General features: G+C 35.6%; 1 protein-coding gene and 1 long non-coding RNA gene across 2 annotated transcripts; one reads left to right on the top strand and one right to left on the bottom strand.

Annotated features, from left to right (window-relative positions):
• Positions 1-236: 236 nt before the first annotated feature.
• On the top strand, positions 237-2,266 carry LOC136851388 (uncharacterized). The gene is made up of 3 exons (XM_067125470.1): positions 237-428; positions 1,224-1,269; positions 2,097-2,266. Exons 1-3 carry the CDS (start codon positions 237-239, stop codon positions 2,264-2,266), a joined length of 408 nt encoding a protein of 135 aa, XP_066981571.1.
• Positions 2,267-7,350: 5,084 nt separating this feature from the next.
• LOC136828600 (uncharacterized) lies at positions 7,351-8,557 on the bottom strand. Its single transcript, XR_010850135.1, has 2 exons — positions 8,509-8,557; positions 7,351-7,573 (listed from the first exon to the last, which is right to left on the bottom strand). It is a non-coding gene; the product is annotated as an uncharacterized lncRNA (long non-coding RNA).
• Between the last annotated feature and the right edge of the window lie 9,623 nt (positions 8,558-18,180).

Raw genomic sequence — 18,180 nt, 5'->3', positions numbered from 1 at the left:
ATCACATCTGAGAGAGGTGAGAAATTGTAAAATTTCAAATGGAGAGTGTGTGGCAGCACAGCACAGGGTGGTGGTAATGGACTTGCAAATGAACACAGTAAAAGGTAGGCCTGCACGTGTCCCATCAACAATCAAGTGGTGGAAGCTGACACAAGCGGAGGAAGCGAGGCAGGAATTTAAGGAGAGAGTATTGAGGGAAGTTAGAGTGCTAGAGGGAGTGGTGGAATCACAGCAGTATGGTGATAAAGAGAGTGGGTGGAGAGATGTTGGGAAAGACATCTAGAAAGAAACCTCTTGACGATAAGGAAACCTGGTGGTGGAATGATGAAGTGAAAGATATGGTGAAAGCCAAAAGGGAGGCAAAAAAGATCTGGGAAAAGTATGGACAGCAAGAGGATAAGGAGCGGTACCAAAGACATAAGAAACAAGTAAAGAAGAGGTGGAAAGAATATTATGAACACCTGTTAAATGAAGAAAACCCTAGAAAATTCTTTGAAGATGGATTCCAGAACCTTGGTATGACACATACTGTTAGTAGGAAGGAAGTAAAGAAGGCACTAAAGAAGATGAAAAATGGTAAAGCAATAGGACTAGATGGAATTCCTGCAGAGGGTTGGAAGAGCCTGGGAGAAGAAGGAATAGACATGCTGTGGGACCTAGCAAAGAAAATATACAGTCAGGAAAAGATACCAAAAGACTGGAGAGAAAGCTTTATTGTGCCCATCTATTAAGAGAAGGGTGACATCCAGGATTATGCAAACTACAGAGGAATAAATTTAATGTCTCACACCATGAAAATCTGAGGAAGAATAATGGATCAAAGAATTAAAGAAACATATATAGGTGAAGAACAGTTTGGTTTCATGCCAGGAAGAGGAACGACAGATGCAGTGTTTGCCCTCCGACTGATGATGGAAAAACACCGGGAAAAGCAGAAAGGGCTGCACATAGTATTCATAGATCTGGAAAAAGCATACGATAGGGTACCACACCAAGAGGTTTGGAGGTGCATGCGAGTAAAGGGAACACCGGAGAAGTATATGAGGTTGGTCCAAGATATGTATGAAGGAGCAAAAACGCAGATTAGAAGCAGTGTTTGGTTTACATCAGCGATCTGCTGTAAGTCCATATCTTTTTGACCTGATAATGGGTGTGCTATCTCAAGGAATAAGAGATCAATCACCCCTGTGCATGTTTTTTGCCGGTGACATTGTGTTATGCAGCACCAACAGAGGGATAGTGGAGTCAAAACTAGAGCAATGGAGGAAGGTACAGGAAGACAGAGGTTTAAAGATCAGTAGGAAGAAGACTGAATACCTAAGTTTTAATGAAGATCAAGACTCCGAGATTAGTATGGAAGGACAAGGTTGAACCGAGTAGAAAAATTTAAGTATCATGGTTTCAGCAGTGGCTGATGATGGAAACTTGGATGTAGAAACAACACACGGAGTGCAGGCTGAATGGAAAAATTGGAGAGATGTCAGGTGTCTTGTGCGACCGCAGAATCAATATAAAGGTTAAAGGAAGAGTGTGTAAGATAGTAGGGAGACCAGCTTTGATGTATGGAGCAGAAACATGGCCGGTAAAGAGAGTGCAAGAGAAGAAATTGGATGCGGTAGAGATAAAAATGCTCAGGTGGATGTGTGGAGTAACAAAAATGGACAGGATAAAAATGAAAGAATAAGAGGAACTACTAAAGTCGTAGAACTATCAAAGAAGGCCCAGGAAAGAAGACTGCATTGGTATGGCCAAATGGTGAGAAAGGATGAGACATATGAGACATATTTTTTTTTTCTTCAAGTAAAATTTTGTTTATCAAATATTATTTGTATTAGGACTTGATTTTGAATAGTTATGTAACCACTTTTTTCCTTATAGTAAGTTCCTTTTTCGTTTATTTTTATAATCTTATAGGATTATGTTATTTGTACTTGATATTTTGTTTTTCTTGTTAATAATTTTTTTTCTGGATAGGCCATGTACTTGCAAGAACAGAGATTACTGTTTACTTTGTATATTTTGTATTATGTCACGTTTGTGGACAAATTTGTACTAATTATTGTATACTTTTGTCAATAAAATAACTAACTAACTAGGGATGAGAGTGATGCAGATGGAGGTGCCTGGTGGGAGAGCAAGAGGAAGACCAAAGCGAAAGGGAGTGGATATAGTTAGAGAAGATCTGAGAGACAAAAAATTGTCAGAGGATGATGTGTTGGACCGAGCAAGGTGGAGGAAAGCTGTCGGAAACATCGACCCCACATAGAAGTGGGAAAAGATTCAAAGAAAGAAGAAGACTCACATAACATAACCTGTCTCGACAAGAGATTTTGCCAAATTTTACACACAAACTCGCACACACTCATCTAAAAAAAAGTATGCATTATGTATGTGTATATATATACAGTACATATATATAATCATGAAGCTACAGATGTTTAATATCCAATTCACGCTACTTCCCGAAGTAGCCTGAATTGGATATTAAACATTTGTAGCTTCATGATTTTATATAAATCACAGTTTGATAAAAATTTCATACACATAATTATACGTATATATACACATGTATATATATATATATATATATATATATATATATATATATATATATATATATATATATATATATATTGTTAATGTCTATGTATGTGATCAGCTATATTTCGTACATATGATTAGAAGCATTGTAAAAGTGGTGGCAGCAAACGAGTAGAGCCTCACGATTCTCAGAAAGTCTCTAGGGATGAGATTGTTATCCCATTCACAATGGGGTCGACCATTGGGCCGGGGGCTAGGATTTGCACCACAGACCTTTAAGCATAAGCACAGTGAGGTGTTGCATAATATTTAAGTCATTTATTACTTAACGCAAGAAGGGATTGGCGCAAGTCGCATGAATATATCCCAGAGTTATTGAACTTCCAGTGTGATTTAAGACGTTTATAGCTTGAGAGTCTTTGGCGTCTAGAAACATACCTTGCGCCAATAAAAAGTTGGGTAAAGGTTAACCATGCCGTGTGCATGCGTATAATCCACCGTTGAATCTCGGTATTATTACCTGAACAAATTGTAAGATACGTTTTATTGGGGGGCGAAACCTGCAACCTTTGGTTACGCTGGCGTTCACATGTTTAATTTATTTTATAATAAGACCAAAGACCGGGTCGGGGAAATATTCTTGACGAAAACATTAAGTGTTAGAGACCGAAAATTCTCACTCCAGAAAAGAGAGAATTGTAGAACAACAAAACTTTTGAAATTGAGAGAAGTAACTCATTGAAACGTATTGGCATGTTTCGAAATTGTCACGATAAAGAAAGAAAACTTTTCCGAAGCCTTATCGCAAAGTTTTGGAAATTATACAGAGTCGAGGGATGGAGCATCTTGGAAACATCCCGAACTGATCTGAAATCTTGAAAATTTTGAAGATGCGATCGTAAAGGTTTGAAATATCTCGATAGAGTCTGGAAGATTTAGCGATATTTATCTGCTCGCTTGCAGAAAATTTACCGATAACTATAAAATAAAAGAGAGGAGATATTTTGCGACTGCCTCATAGGTGCTGTAAGAAATAGGGGGATTCGGATTTAGCGACTATGAATCATATGTCATGAATGAAGATCACTAAACATGCCGACGCACGCCCACATACTGGTTCGTTCTGTTTGGTGAATTTTTCCCCAATTTCTCAGCTGCACAGAAAACGTTTCATACTTGAAGAACAGGATTATATAAACATATTTCAAAAGAAGTTCTCTAGTAAAGATACGAAGGTAACTTTGAACGCAGTTTTGTATTTTATTGACCACAGAAAACACGTGAAGCAGACCAGAAATGTCATTATACATCGTCTCATCACCGGGAATTGAGCAGAAATAGGCACTAGGATGTAAACAGTAAAGGATTATGCTGCAGTCAGGTACATTACATATAATTAAAGAACCTTATAATACACAAAGGTAAAATTTATGGATGGAGGTATGGCTCGTAGCAGTTTACGTTGTATGTCGCAAACTGGGCACTGGACTTTAATTTAAAGCACCGTGAATAAAAAGTTGGTTATATCTTTATTTGCCAGTATCTCTGTCTGTCTGTCTGTATGTCTGTCTGTCTTTCTGTATGTGTATATATATGTGTGTGTGTGTGTGTATAGCTGAATCACGAAAATATGGAACGTGATGAATATATAAATAAAGACAAAATCCACGAAGGAAAGAGAAACACTGGAGTGCTGCAAGGCCTTTCGACTGGCGTCCTTTACTTTGTTGCTAAATAAAAGATGCCAGTCGAAAGGCGTCGCAGCACTCCAGTGTTTCTTTTTTCCTTTGTGGATTTTGTCTTTTATATATATATATATATATATATATATATATATATATATATATATATATATATATATATATATATATATATATGTATATGTATATGTATATATATATATATATATATATATATATATATATACATATATATATATATACATACACACACAGTTCTTTGTTGGGCGAGCGGGTTCCGTTCCCAGCTACCACTCTGTTGGCCGCGAGTTCGAATCATGACCGGCCAATGAAGAATAAGAGGAATGTATTCCTGGTGATAGAAATTCATTTCTCGCTATAATGTGGTTTGGATTCCACAACAGGGACGTGCAGAGAACTTTTACAGGGCAGGTGCTCAAGTGAAAAAAAGGGCAAAATATAATAATGAATGAGGCAAAATATACATACAACTTCTCAATATTCTCTCAACTTTATTTAAACTAGGCATTAATAATTCAAGAAAACAATAAACATGACTGATTATCATAGGTACAAGTAGGCTAATGCCTTAGATGAACATGCAATATACCGCACTGACTACCTGCAGCAATAGAGCTTGGGAATATATTTAAAGAAAAATTATATATTATTTACAAAAATAAATAACAAAAGAAAATGATCAATCAGTATGATTAATACAGTAGGTTGCTAACCAGACTTATCATTTTATATTTATAAGAGAACCCTCCTGTGTGCCATTTCTTTGAATATGTTGATAACCTCACTGTTGTTGATTTTGATATCCTTTTCAATTGCTAGCAACAAAGGATCAGATAGCCTCTCCTCACTGCACTGGCTACGCAGCTTAGTCTTCTACAAGCTTGAGTTTGAGAAGGTCCTTTCCACTGTTGCAGTTGTGACAGGCAAGTGGCATAAATTGTTAAAAGTTCAAGCATAAGTGGAAATATTTCCTGAGTATTGTTTACCTTCATCAGGTTGAGCATTGAAGCTGCAGTGTTCTGTGGATGGCAAGGAAATGAGGAATAAAAAATCTTCAATTCCAACTGTAACTTGTCTACTTCTTCTAGCTCATAAAACTGACATAATTTTTGTAATGACTTGAATGCTTCTTCATTCACAGGTTCTTTCCAGTTATCTTGGACTGTCATGTAATGGAAAGCCTTTAAGATACCCCTTGTTGTGTTGTCTCCATCTTTAAATCTTCTTTGTAGCTCTTGAGATATTTTATCTAAAAACACATAAAATACTCTCACGCGGTAGTAATCATCCAAGGTCTGATATTGCTGGTCCTCAGTAGTAGCAGATGTAGCACTATACTTGTATCTTTCAGGCATTTTCCTTCTTCTGCCTTGTCCAGGAATCACAGAGGGGAGGTTGATGGCCATAGATTCAGCTCTGTCTTTGACTTTTGTAAAAATCTCTTGAAACTTCTCATCATTTCTTAACTCTCTCAAGCTTTGTAGCACTCCATCCACAATTCTATAGGAAGCAGCTAAATCAAGGTCTTTCAGTTGTAGTGCATTAGATGCATAGGCAGTTTCTTGAAAAACTGGGGTAGCAATCTCAAGACAAACAAGAAATTCAAAGTTAATACTTTTCAGCAATATTGAGGCCTCCCTGCTGACGTGTCAGGAGGATCCTTTGCACTATCTCTTCTAGAAACTGCTTCAGAGCTGGGATGACCTTCTTCATAGTTCTAAGAGCTGATTCTCTGCAAGCCCATCTTGTGTCTGATAGCTTCTGAAGTTCAAGTGGGCGATCTTCTGGATACATTGCTTTTTGGATCTCCATGAATGCAGCATGCCGTTTTGAAGAGTTAGCAACAAAAGCATACAATTTCTCCACCAAGCTGAAAAAGTTATAAACTGAATACTTGATTTGGCACTTTCAACTAAGACTAGATTTAGGCAATGTGCATGACAATGTACATAGAGTGCCTTTGGTTCTGTCTCTGGAGTCTGGACTGCAATCCGTTGTATATTCCACTCATATTTGCTGCCCCATCATATCCTTGCCCTCGCATATCATCTATGTTTAGGTTATTTGCATTAAGCATAGAGATCACTTCTTTCTCAGTGCCTCACCAGTTGTTGATTGAACATTGAATACCTGTATGAAACGTTCTTTTATTTTGAAGTCATGAACATACCTCACAACAAAAGAGACCTGTTCTGTATGTGAAACATCTGTTGTTTCATCCATGAGGATGGAGAAGACCTTGCTCTGGTGAATTTCTTCTAATATCACTCTTCTAACTGAAATGGCCAAAGCCTTGATCAGGTCATTCTGAGTCCTGTTTGAAAGTAGTGACACTTGGGGGTCTTTTCAGTATATCTTGTTTTTCTTTAATTACATCAAGGTGCAATTGAACAACGCTGTCATACTTGCTAAACATTTCTACAAGTTCAAGAAAATTTCCTCGATTTTCACTGGTAGAGATTTCTCCGTCGCCCCTAAATGGCAAACCTTGTCTTGCCAAGTATAGTGTGATGGAGATCAACCTGTCTAAAATTTCTCGGTTTCTCTGCTTCTCTTTGTCTCTAGCAGCTTGTACTTCTCTATTTGCTGTTTCTAATGCAATATCTAATGCTTGGCTCTGGAATCCTTTCCATCGAACCATACCAATCATGTGAGATTCTGAACCAGCATGCTCTTTTATTTTCTCTAAAGCTGTCCTCCAACGGCTTATGCCCTCTGATTTCCAAGCTACTCGGCCACTGTACCTTTCCTCAGTCAAAACAGACGACAGCTGAAGCAGAACATGGCATCTTTCTGAGGTGAATATTCTAACCAAGAGTTCTTTTCATACCATTTCTTCTGAAACGAGCGTCCTTCTAAATTCTTGGGATATGAAATTACAGGTTGACAAGGACCATAATTATTGCAGAGTTTGATAAAAGATTCACTAATAAGTAACAAGATATGCAGGATCATTTGGATATTGTAATTCAGGTAGCATGGAAAATGGCTCTTCAACATCAGTCACTTCGGCTCTTGCTTCAATCTGGGGCTCCTGTGAGCAACTTGCTCTTCTAGGTCATCTACACTGTCTTCTTCATTTGGCTCATCGTCTGCTTCCATATCTTCAGTTTCTGATTCTTCGCTCTCCTGAGTCTCCTCCCGGTCCTCTGAATCCTCCTCCACTTGCTCAGATATTGAAGCTGCCACTCTAGGCTTCATCCAATCATAAAGAGTTCTGCTACCTTTGGCAGCATCTTGTCTGCACCGTTCCTGTTCCTTTTTTCTTCTCTCCTTCCGTGGCATACTCAAGATGATTAATATAATAAAATCTGAATGGAAAGACAAATGTTACAGTATTCAATATTCCAAGATATCTAAGGGTATTATAACATAATAACATAAAATGATTAAAGATGACACAAAAGCCAAGGAAGACGGAAATTCGGCCTCATGATGCTGGATGTTGAAAAAAAATTATATATATATATATATATATATATATATATATATATATATATATATATATATATATATATATTAAAAGGTTATTTTAGTTAATACTTTGAATATGTTTATAAAATGAGTCTAGAAGCCAAAACCATTACCTTGGCCAAAGCTAGTCCTTAAATTCAAAGATAAAAGAAGAAAGAAAGAATAATATATATATATATATATATATATATATATATATATATATATATATATATATATATATATATATATATATATATATATTTGTGTGTGTATGTAATTTGATATATGCAAAATCGTGACAAAAATGATAGTGTTCAACCCATAAACTCGTCTTCACCCCATAAATACCCCCTCATCAACTGAAAATTATAATTACCAACACCCCAATAGTACGTCTGTAGCCTGTAGGCCTAGGTCTGTGTGTAGTAAAGTGTTGTCCTGAAATGTTGAAATATGTAAAGTCTTTGTGTTTTTTTTTTTTTTTTATAAAAAATAACGACACCACTTCATTTCAGCACAACACTTTATACACGTCACTTTGGGTTTCTGAAATCACTATAATAATCGTCAATCCTTTGAAATGAAATTTAAATTCACTAAGCACACCACACCATCCTTAGCCTAGGCTACATTTCACAAAATTAATTATGAGGATATTTTTCTGTTTCTTTAACACACTGTGCCATTTTCTTATTATAAATGTTATAACAGATGTTTGTTGAATGAAACATTGATTTTAGTTGTAAGTGCAGAAAATATAGCCCATGTACAAATGATAAACAAGGAATACCGATTAAAGAGCGTTGTTTTGCCTCCGTGATGTGTTAGTGTTACACTGTTCCCTCTTCCTAGCAGTATAGCCATTAGCCAGAATGCATAAGACATTGCAAAGTAGGCCTAGCTTGAGCTTACATGCAAGAATACATTTATGTGATATATCTATAAACTATAATATATATATATATATATATATATATATATATATATATATATATATAGAGAAAAAATTTGTTCAATAATGAAATTTTCTAATGTCTCTCATTTGTAAGGGACCCACTTGACTCCTGGAGAGCTGGCAATATTGCAATTCAGCCACTGGCCCACACTGGCCATTCTCATGGTCTATGACTCTCTTTAAGCTCTTGTTTTTTATTATTATTATTATTATTATTATTATTATTATTATTATTATTATTATTATTTTTTTTTTTACTCAACACAGCCAAATCTGATAGGCTGGTATTTCCAGTCCAGATCCGGGATTATTATTATTATAATTATTATTGACACAAAAGGGCACTTTTCAATACATTTGCGAAAAGGGCAGGGGCTCGAGCACCCTAGCAACCCCTCTGCACGTGCCTGTTCCACAATAAGTTGTAGGTCCCGTTGCTAGGTAACCAATTGGTTCCTAGCCACGTAAAATAAATCTAATCCTTCGGGCCAGCCCTAGGAGAGCTGTTAATCAGCTCAGTGGTCTGGTTAAACTAAGATATACTTATACACACACACATACATAGCCTATATATATAATATATATTTACACACACACACACACACACACACATATATATATATATATATATATATATATATATATATATATATATATATATATATATATATATTATATATATATATATATATATATACCCTACTCGTATATATATTGCATTAGCCACAATTACCTCTTCTCTTGTCGATCTTCTCACGCTTTTGATTGTCTTACCGCTGTAAACCTTTAATGCATTCAGAATTTACCCTCACCTGAATACTACACTACTATTGTTGTTACGTAAATCGTAAAAGGGATGTATTTCTTGTTGTTTCGTTCACGTTGATGTTATTATAGCATTCTTGAAGCCGGTGAAGTAGTTATTTTGGACAAAACTCGTTTTTTTCGTCTTTTTGGCTTGCCGTAATTTGTTGTGTTTATTTAATTATAGAGATTTATACCTTCTAAATTGAATGATGAACATTCCATCACAATTCATGTGACATGTACGTGCAACGTTAATTGGTCGGTACAAAGATACGATACAGAACGAGACAGCGATCTGCTGATTTTATCTTAGAATAGATGACTCGGTTAAGACTTTTCGTAGAACAAGCGTTGTTCTGTTGTTGTTCTCCCATGAACACATCTGTGGTTGTTCGTTCATGAAGCCATCGCGACCACACACACAAACACAAGCAGAATAGAAGTGGATTATTATGTGAAAATGCCACGTGGTATCCCGGCCATCATCCTTGGCATCGCTCTAATTGGAATTTCTTCAGTTCGTCTGGGGGCAAGGATACAATTTTAACTTTTATGAAAAACAAAAATGATTTCTTTTGAATAAAGATGACCATTACGTTTTAGTGAAAACAAGGGAATTTCTCTCTCTCTCTCTCTCTCTCTCTCTCTCTCTCTCTCTCTCTCTCTCTCTCTCTCTCTCTCTCTCAACCATGCTGATTGGACTGCAACCTGATGCCTTATATATGCATGGGCTTGACAAAAAGAGTATAGGGAAAGAAATGTGTAATTCCTAGATTCCAAGGACGCGACAGACCCGAATCTCGAAAGAAGGAGAATGTTAGGAATCAGAAACGACAGACGAGAGAAATTCTGATGATCGGCCGTAGTGTGGAAATGCCGTTGTGGATTTTCCGTCCTTAATCAAGTGAGCCTATTTCATGTATTTCGTAAACTACATTAAAAATGAATGGTTTGTTTATGTGTTGAGCTTTGTCTGCGCTTATACAATAGAATTTTTTTCATGCCATGATAAAGAATAAAGAAAAATTTTTGTTTAATTAACATGATTTGATTTACATGTAGTCAACAGTGTTACATAATGTAAAAATGGAATATTGAATGCAATATTTATTTTCCAAAGATTGCCTGGGTATAATAACAATGTTTGATGATAAATTCTTTCGTTATTCCATAGCTTTTATATAAAGCTTTCCTCTCTACTAAACATTTGGAAAGAAGTGTGAAAGTTATTGTTATAGCTAAGAGTATTTTTAAAATTTGGTTCATCTTTTGTTACCCGTTGGGATTTAAACAAAACTATCTTTACTTCCCATAGGACTTCGTTATGTGTACTGGTAAATTCGTGACGTTTTTACCTCCGTCAACGAAGTTAGGAGGCTGTAATACCTCAAATTTTCTGTGCGTAGGTGGGTACGCTTACCAAAATATCCTGAAACTGGATAAAACAGGCTGATGAACTCTTACTGTTTTTATTGAACTGTTTAATCTTCCCATGTCTTAGAGGCTAGCTAGTCGTCCACTTGGAAAGAGCCCCAAGAAGACTTCTGCTCTAGAGCTATCAAAAGCTTCTTAGTTTCATTAAAAAAAAAACATAGCAAATGAAAAGAATTGGCTTCGTTGGGAATCGGGGGAATCTATAAGCATTGCAATTACCTTTGTGAAAGGCATTTGAGTTTACTTTACATTATCATGTTGATATGTTGGAGTATAGTTCTTTCAGTTCCACATTAGCTTAATTCAGACTGCAATGTTCCCAGTTTCGATTTGTCATGATGATGAACCGGTTAGTACGTTTGATTATTAATACTTTTAATCATTGTTCTTTTTATTGATGTTACAGTTAGTAGGTTCTTTTTACTGAAGGTTACAATTAATAGGTCTAATTTATATTAAGTGAATATCAGTGTTCATCTTTTAACATGTTGGATGTATTTTCAAAAACGGCCTCATTCTTCATCCCAGCTATTTGTTTTTCATGGAAGCGACGGTTTTAGGGGATCTTATTTTAATGAATAATAATAATAATAATAATAATAATAATAATAATAATAATGTTTTTAGTTATAATTTTCGGTATTAATAAGAATGATCCTGGTTGCTGTAATTGATTTCTCATTCTATCCATTATCTACTAATTCATGATAATATCACATCCGTGATGGCCCCACACTCCCTGTTCTAAGAAGAAGCTTATTTATCGTTAGACATCTGTAATTTTCCGCAGTGATTAAGTCGTTAATGACCTCGTTCTGATTGGGAAGCTTATAATTGCACCCTGGGTTTCCTGGTGATTGGCGGCCAGGATGATTATACCATGGAAATGTCCCAACACCTGAATTTTCCTTTCTCTCTCTCTCTCTCTCTCTCTCTCTCTCTCTCTCTCTCTCTCTCTCTCTCATGGCGTGAAGGTTTTTTGGTAAGTGGAATTCCGTCGTATTCCTTTTACTTGTTTCTTTGTTTTGTGTTTTTCTCTTTGTTAAGAATAAATGGGATTTTTTACATTAAATTGAGGATCAAGCGCTTCACTTTATGAGACTTTTTATTGATTGAGGTGTTTGTCAGAAATGTAAAATTTAAGGCCAAGTTCCTATCTTTTTCTTTGTATTTCCTCAGATTTGCACTATAAGTAACGACACTCTCTCTCTCTCTCTCTCTCTCTCTCTCTCTCTCTCTCTCTCTCTCTCTCTCTCTCTCTCTCTCTCTCTCATTGACAAGAATTTGTGTTATCAATTCTGTTATGTGGTGGGTTCTAACTTGAGTTTAAATACGATGCTTAAAGATTTTCATGTTGATATTTTATGTCATTGTATGTTATATAATTTATGCGCAAAACATTTCAATCACGTTTTAAAACTTATGACATTATAAATGTCTTACTAAAGCAATGATTTAATGATAGTAAGATTCTGTTGTACTAAACCACCAAAAAAGGCAAAAAAATAAATTCACAGAAATATTTATGAAATTTAAGCAAAATTGCAAAAATATACAAAAAGGTTTTTATACGTTTTATCCTTTGAAAGAAAAGATTTAATTTTTTTTTATCTTTTGTCTTCCTTTCTTCTGTATTTCTTAACCCACCACCTCCCAGTCCCTCTCCCCAACCTTCGCCATTCTCTTGTTGTTCTTCTCCCCCTCCCATCCCCTCTGTGAGGGTGGCAGGGGAAGGGGCACAAAAACAACGGAGGTCCGAGAAAATGTTTTGTTATTGAGGACGAGAGGCTTGAAAAGGTTTGTATTCCATTATGAAATGTTTTATGGATATGAGAGAGAGAGAGAGAGAGAGAGAGAGAGAGAGAGAGAGAGAGAGAGAGAGAGAGAGAGAGAGAGAGAGGAGAGCAGTTTATGCTTTGGTAGAGTGTTGTTAAAGAAAGCATTTGTTTTCAATTTCTAAGGAAGTGTGTCGATTTAGGAACGAAATATCTTGTATTTTGCTAGAAGAAAACACTTGCGTTTTTCCTCAAAAACACTTGCGTTTTTCCTCATTATTTCTTTATTTTGTAATGTGAGGAATTGTTAGTATTACTTCTCCATGTAAACTGAGTGAGCCCAGCAATAGGAATAGTGTGCCTACGAACTTAATTAATTTATGAATAGAACCCCATTGTCTATCGGAAAAAATATTTGATATTGAGTGCTCTGATTGGAGAAGAAATTATTGTTTATTGATTAAATGCTATGTAACTATGATTTTCTCCACTTTATCTCCATAATTAGGTCCACAGCATTTTGCTTAACTGATAATTTTGACATTAGATATGATCACGTTGCTAATTGTGCAAGATCTTATTCACACGAAGATTTTTCCTGTTTATTGCCAATAATCTCAAATGTGTATGGTAACGGTAATTATTAAACGCCAATAATGAAATGGTGAAGCACCTGTCAGATGTACAATTGAAGAGAACATCATAAAAACATTTCATCACTCTCAGTAGCTTACCTTCAGTATCATTTATCCTGAATACCTTCAACATTACTTTCCTATTGGATCCATCATCATAAGTTTTAAAAGAACTGTGTATGTCATGTTTAATTTCTTCCCTGTAATTTTAAACTTCTCACATAATGGTTTCATAAAAAAAAAAACACTTGAACCACGCAACCTTTTCATAGTCAAAACCTGCACACATGCAGAACTGGCTCAACAGTCCCTTCTTAATTCCTGCCCTGATTTCCATACTCTCCATGTCTGTTCCTAAGTATTTTTAACACATATGGCTCCTTTTCTTGCTTTACTTATTCTGTGACTTACCTCGACTCATCTCCTACCATCATAAGTTACATTTACGTCCAATTACGTTCTTCCTTCTTTCACCATCCTTACTAACATCCATTGTTCCATATAACTTGTTTCCTCCTAATTCATTCCTTTTTGCTTATGTTCAGTCTCCTTCGTTGGCCATTGCAATTTTTTTCTCACTTCTTCAATCAGTACCGGTCATCCGCGAGCATCATCCGTTGTCCACTTCATTCACGATCCGTTCTCTTAGGTCTTAACTTTGTACCCATATCTAATTTCCTTCTCAAGCTTCTCACGTCGCTCCATCAATAAAGATATTACTTTAACAATTTTAACAACCATGGACACATACGACACTAGTCTTGGACCCAGTTTTACATCAAACAAATTACTCTCCCATCTGTTCATAGTAACACATTCCTCTATCATCATAAAAACATTTTCACTCGACAACTTGTCTCAGTGTCGTGCATTCTAAAGGCATTCCACCTTTCCTTTCTTCTGGATCAATCAAAACCTTTTTCTAGGTCAAAAAATGCCACGCGTAACTTCTTTCCTTTGTTTTCAGACTTGTCACATATTAGTTTTATAATAAATGAATAGTTGATCCACATACCCTTTTAATTGTCTAAATATATACCGTTTGTCTTTTATCATTCATTATGTAATCATTCCTTTGTTTTCTTAATCACCTTTACCATTACACAGAGGAACAATAATTAATCCTCTCGCCCTTTCCTTCATAATCATTCCCTTATTCATACATACCTTGCAAACCATAGTCTGAATATCTGTCACACTTTCACCATTGTATCTTCTCATTCTACAATCTCTGAATTGCCCACCTTATGTCCTCAACAGTCTTTTCAGCTAGCTTTCTCAAAGTTGTACTAAACACTTAAAATGATATATCGTTCATCTCTGCCTCTCTTTTATCCTCCACCGTCAACAAATCTTCAATATACACACTCCATCACAAAGGACTGCATATGCTTCCTCTCCGTTTGCGTCTTTTATTCTGAGGTACTTTGCTTATTAACTTCTTACTCTGCAAGCACTTTCCCATAAAACTCCTGTTAACTTATAATCCTTTCGCAAGCTATACAAACTCCTCAAATAATTTCATCCTTATATTACTATAACCCATTCACCATTCATTCTCTCATATGTTCTTCTCACTCCCTTCTTGTCAAACTTACTAGTTTTGATTACATTTACACCCACATAGCCTCCTCCTCCTCCTCCTCCTCCTCCTCCTCCTCCTCCTCCTCCTCCTCCTGCCCCCTGCCCTTTCCCGCCCATCCTATCCATTTTACACTTTTACCTATTGTAACTTTTGCCTTAACCAAACATTAATCAAATACACTAGCAGCCCCTTTACTTCTAACCATTATATCCACCAGCTTGCTCCACATAATTTAACAAAATCTTTCATCATTATTTTCTCTTTTCAATACGCCCTGTCTACCCTGCTCTGTAATTTTCCTTCAGTTTCATTCTGAATAGGGGCCAGAAGAACAATGGGTAGTGTCGGTTTGTTGAGAATGGGCATCCCCTCTTTCCCATCTCCACCTAGGCACTTGCCTTGTCAAGTCAGTGCACAGCCCGCTTAGCGCATGCACAGAAAGATACTCCATATATGAAAGGTTACGGTTTGTATACCCAGGAAAAATGCAAATTAATTTTAAAATTTGGCATTTTTATATTAAAATCATTGCTTGCATAGGAAATACATTTAGCATTGGATGCAATAGGTCTGTCTAAAATTTTCCATCACAGTGCTATTTAATTACTGTGCGATCTGCATTGTAACCGTGAGCGAGCTCATCCCTCCCGCGCTGACATATCCTGCGAATTCAGGTGCAGTTATTTAATTACCTTTAACTACAAGCAGTAGCTGCCTGTGGCACTAAGATTAGATAACATTTACGAACATATAATGCTCTAGTATTATATAATATAACCGTACAGCAAACTGTGTGTTTAGCGCTACTTGAAACTCCGTTCTAAGTTTGATAGCAGTGGTGTTGCCAGTGTGCTCTGGCTATCTTTCGATATTCTCACAATAGTCTCCTCGGGCTTATTGACCTTCTAGTGGCTTAATATTTGGATTCACCACACCTCGTTTGGGTGTCGACCTGCACTTCTCGCAGACAGTAACTGGAGGAATGGTTGTTGTTGTTATATTGTTTCTCCATGTGGGATAAAGGTTGTTCTTCATTATTTCTAAGCTTACTGATTTGCATTGAGCATAATAAAAAACAACATACGATTTAATACAGAGATCATCCAAATTCGATTAGTTTTTGCAAATTTTTAGAAAATGCAAGTGTCATATCAGTCATGGCTGAAATCTTGTAAGCGGCAGCCATCTTGAATTTTCAAGGACTTGCTTGTATTATGCGTAGCACATATGTCGAGCAACTGTGTGCTGGATACCATATTACATCCGTGCTAACAAGAACTTTTGATGTATGATGGCTTTATGTAAAATTTTTCGGTAACATTTGAGCCAACATTCCACATTTGCGTTTTTAAAATTTTTTTTTTACAAATTACTCAACAGTCGTGCTGTAATACTGTGATTTTTGAATAATTACTTGATGTTTTCTCTGTATAATATAAATTAGTATTCTTGAAATGATCTTGTGTACTTTTCCAGGTACTCAGTACGAGTGTAAAAGTTTCTTTTTAGTGTCAGCAGTATTTCAGTTACTATCTGTGTGTTTTTTTATGTTTTTGGACAGCTGATTCGTCAGCTGTCCAAAAACATATTTTGATCAGCAGTGTCATCATACCAAAATTTAGAATTTAGAACCTAATTTTTTCCTTTTATATTTTTGTTAGCGACAACGCCGTTAAACTCCCACTGAAATCATAAATGTTTAGCGCATAAAATCGCCCTATTTGGGCTCACTGAACTTTGGACTTTGATTCATTACTTTGGCTTTTATGAAAGAAATGTTACGGCAAAAGAACCAGCGTTCGATTATTTTTCGGTGTGGGATTTTTGTAGCTGAACGTTGCAAAAGTGATAATGGCGACATGTAATGTTTTTTTTAAGTTGGTGATTTTGGTGGTGTTGTTTTGATTGATATTATTATTACCTATTTAAAAAATAAAATGTTGCACTGCTACTGGTGCTTCTTATAATGAGGACATCATACACACTGGTGGTAATAGTAAGGATAATATTATCTTAAAATAATGTTTGATCTACTAATACCTATGACGATTATGAGTTGAATTAGAATATCCTTTTATTTTCCAGGCTCGTTTTGAAGAGAAACTGTGCTCCTCCTCCAAGTGCAGTCTACACCAAAATGAAGAGGTAAGAATTTTCATACTGGATTGATCGATTGTTGTTATTTATATATGACTTCTATATAATATTTGTATTTGTTTGACCATGCTAAGTATTTTTCACGAGAATTGATTCTGAGGAAAACAGTAGCAATATTAAAGGCCAGTATTGTAAATTAACACTATATATTTGCATTAACTGCGGTAACCTCTTAACTTCTCGAATTCTTCATGCTTTTTGGATACACTTGTCACTACAAAGCCCGAATTCCTAATGCAATAACATGAAGAAATTCCGAATTCCGTAGCAGGATTCGAACCCGCATCCGGAGCATCAGAACGAGGTCGACTCCTGCTACGGACGTGAGAATTTCTTCGTATTCTTGCATTAGGATCTACGGCTATGTTGTGACAATCGTATCGGAAAGTGGGAAGAATCAAAGAAATAAAGTGGGACAGTTGTCATTACAATTGCATAAATATCTGGTAAACGAGTGACTAGTAAATTCTATATAATATATATATATATATATATATATATATATATATATATATATATATATATATATATATATATGACTATTTATCACATCACTATATACAATCAGAAAGCTACAAACGTCCTTTAATATCCAATTCATATTACCTCGGAGTAATATATTTTATATATGTTACCGAAGGGGAATTTTTAGTTGATAATAAGTCCACCGTCCCGTGGGGTCGAACCAGCGACGGACGAGGAATCAGGACTACAGTGACACACTAACCAGTCGGCCACAAGAGAGGGTGGACTTATTATCAACTAAAAATTCCCCTTCGGTAACATATATGAAAATATATTACTTCCGAGGTAGAGTGAATTGGATATTAAAGGACGTTTGTAGTTTTCTGATTATATATATATATATATATATATATATATATATATATATATATATATATATATATATATATATATATATATATATATATATATATATATATATATATATATATATATATATATATATATATATATTAGCACCATCTGTAGTTAGGCAGATACATATCACATTATAACAACATCACTATATCTAAAGGATTTTGTTGATTTAGTAATACGGCTTTTAAGAAGAATATCAGAAATTGGATGGCATGAGAGAGCGAGAAATGCT

Source organism: Macrobrachium rosenbergii, chromosome 3, assembly GCF_040412425.1.
Source record: "Macrobrachium rosenbergii isolate ZJJX-2024 chromosome 3, ASM4041242v1, whole genome shotgun sequence".
Taxonomy (NCBI): Eukaryota; Metazoa; Arthropoda; class Malacostraca; order Decapoda; family Palaemonidae; genus Macrobrachium; species Macrobrachium rosenbergii.
The sequence above is the reverse complement of the archived record's forward strand: the minus strand, read 5'-3'. Positions and strand labels throughout refer to the sequence as shown.

Excerpts from the sequence above, each read along its gene's own strand:
- LOC136851388 (XM_067125470.1), top strand. The coding sequence starts at position 237 with ATGGTGATAAAGAGAGTGGGTGGAGAGATGTTGGGAAAGACATCTAGA. Across the intron at positions 429-1,223 it reads ACCAAAGACATAAGAAACAA|CACCAACAGAGGGATAGTGG; the intron begins GTAAAGAAGAGG and ends TGTGTTATGCAG. Across the intron at positions 1,270-2,096 it reads AACTAGAGCAATGGAGGAAG|GGATGAGAGTGATGCAGATG; the intron begins GTACAGGAAGAC and ends CTAACTAACTAG.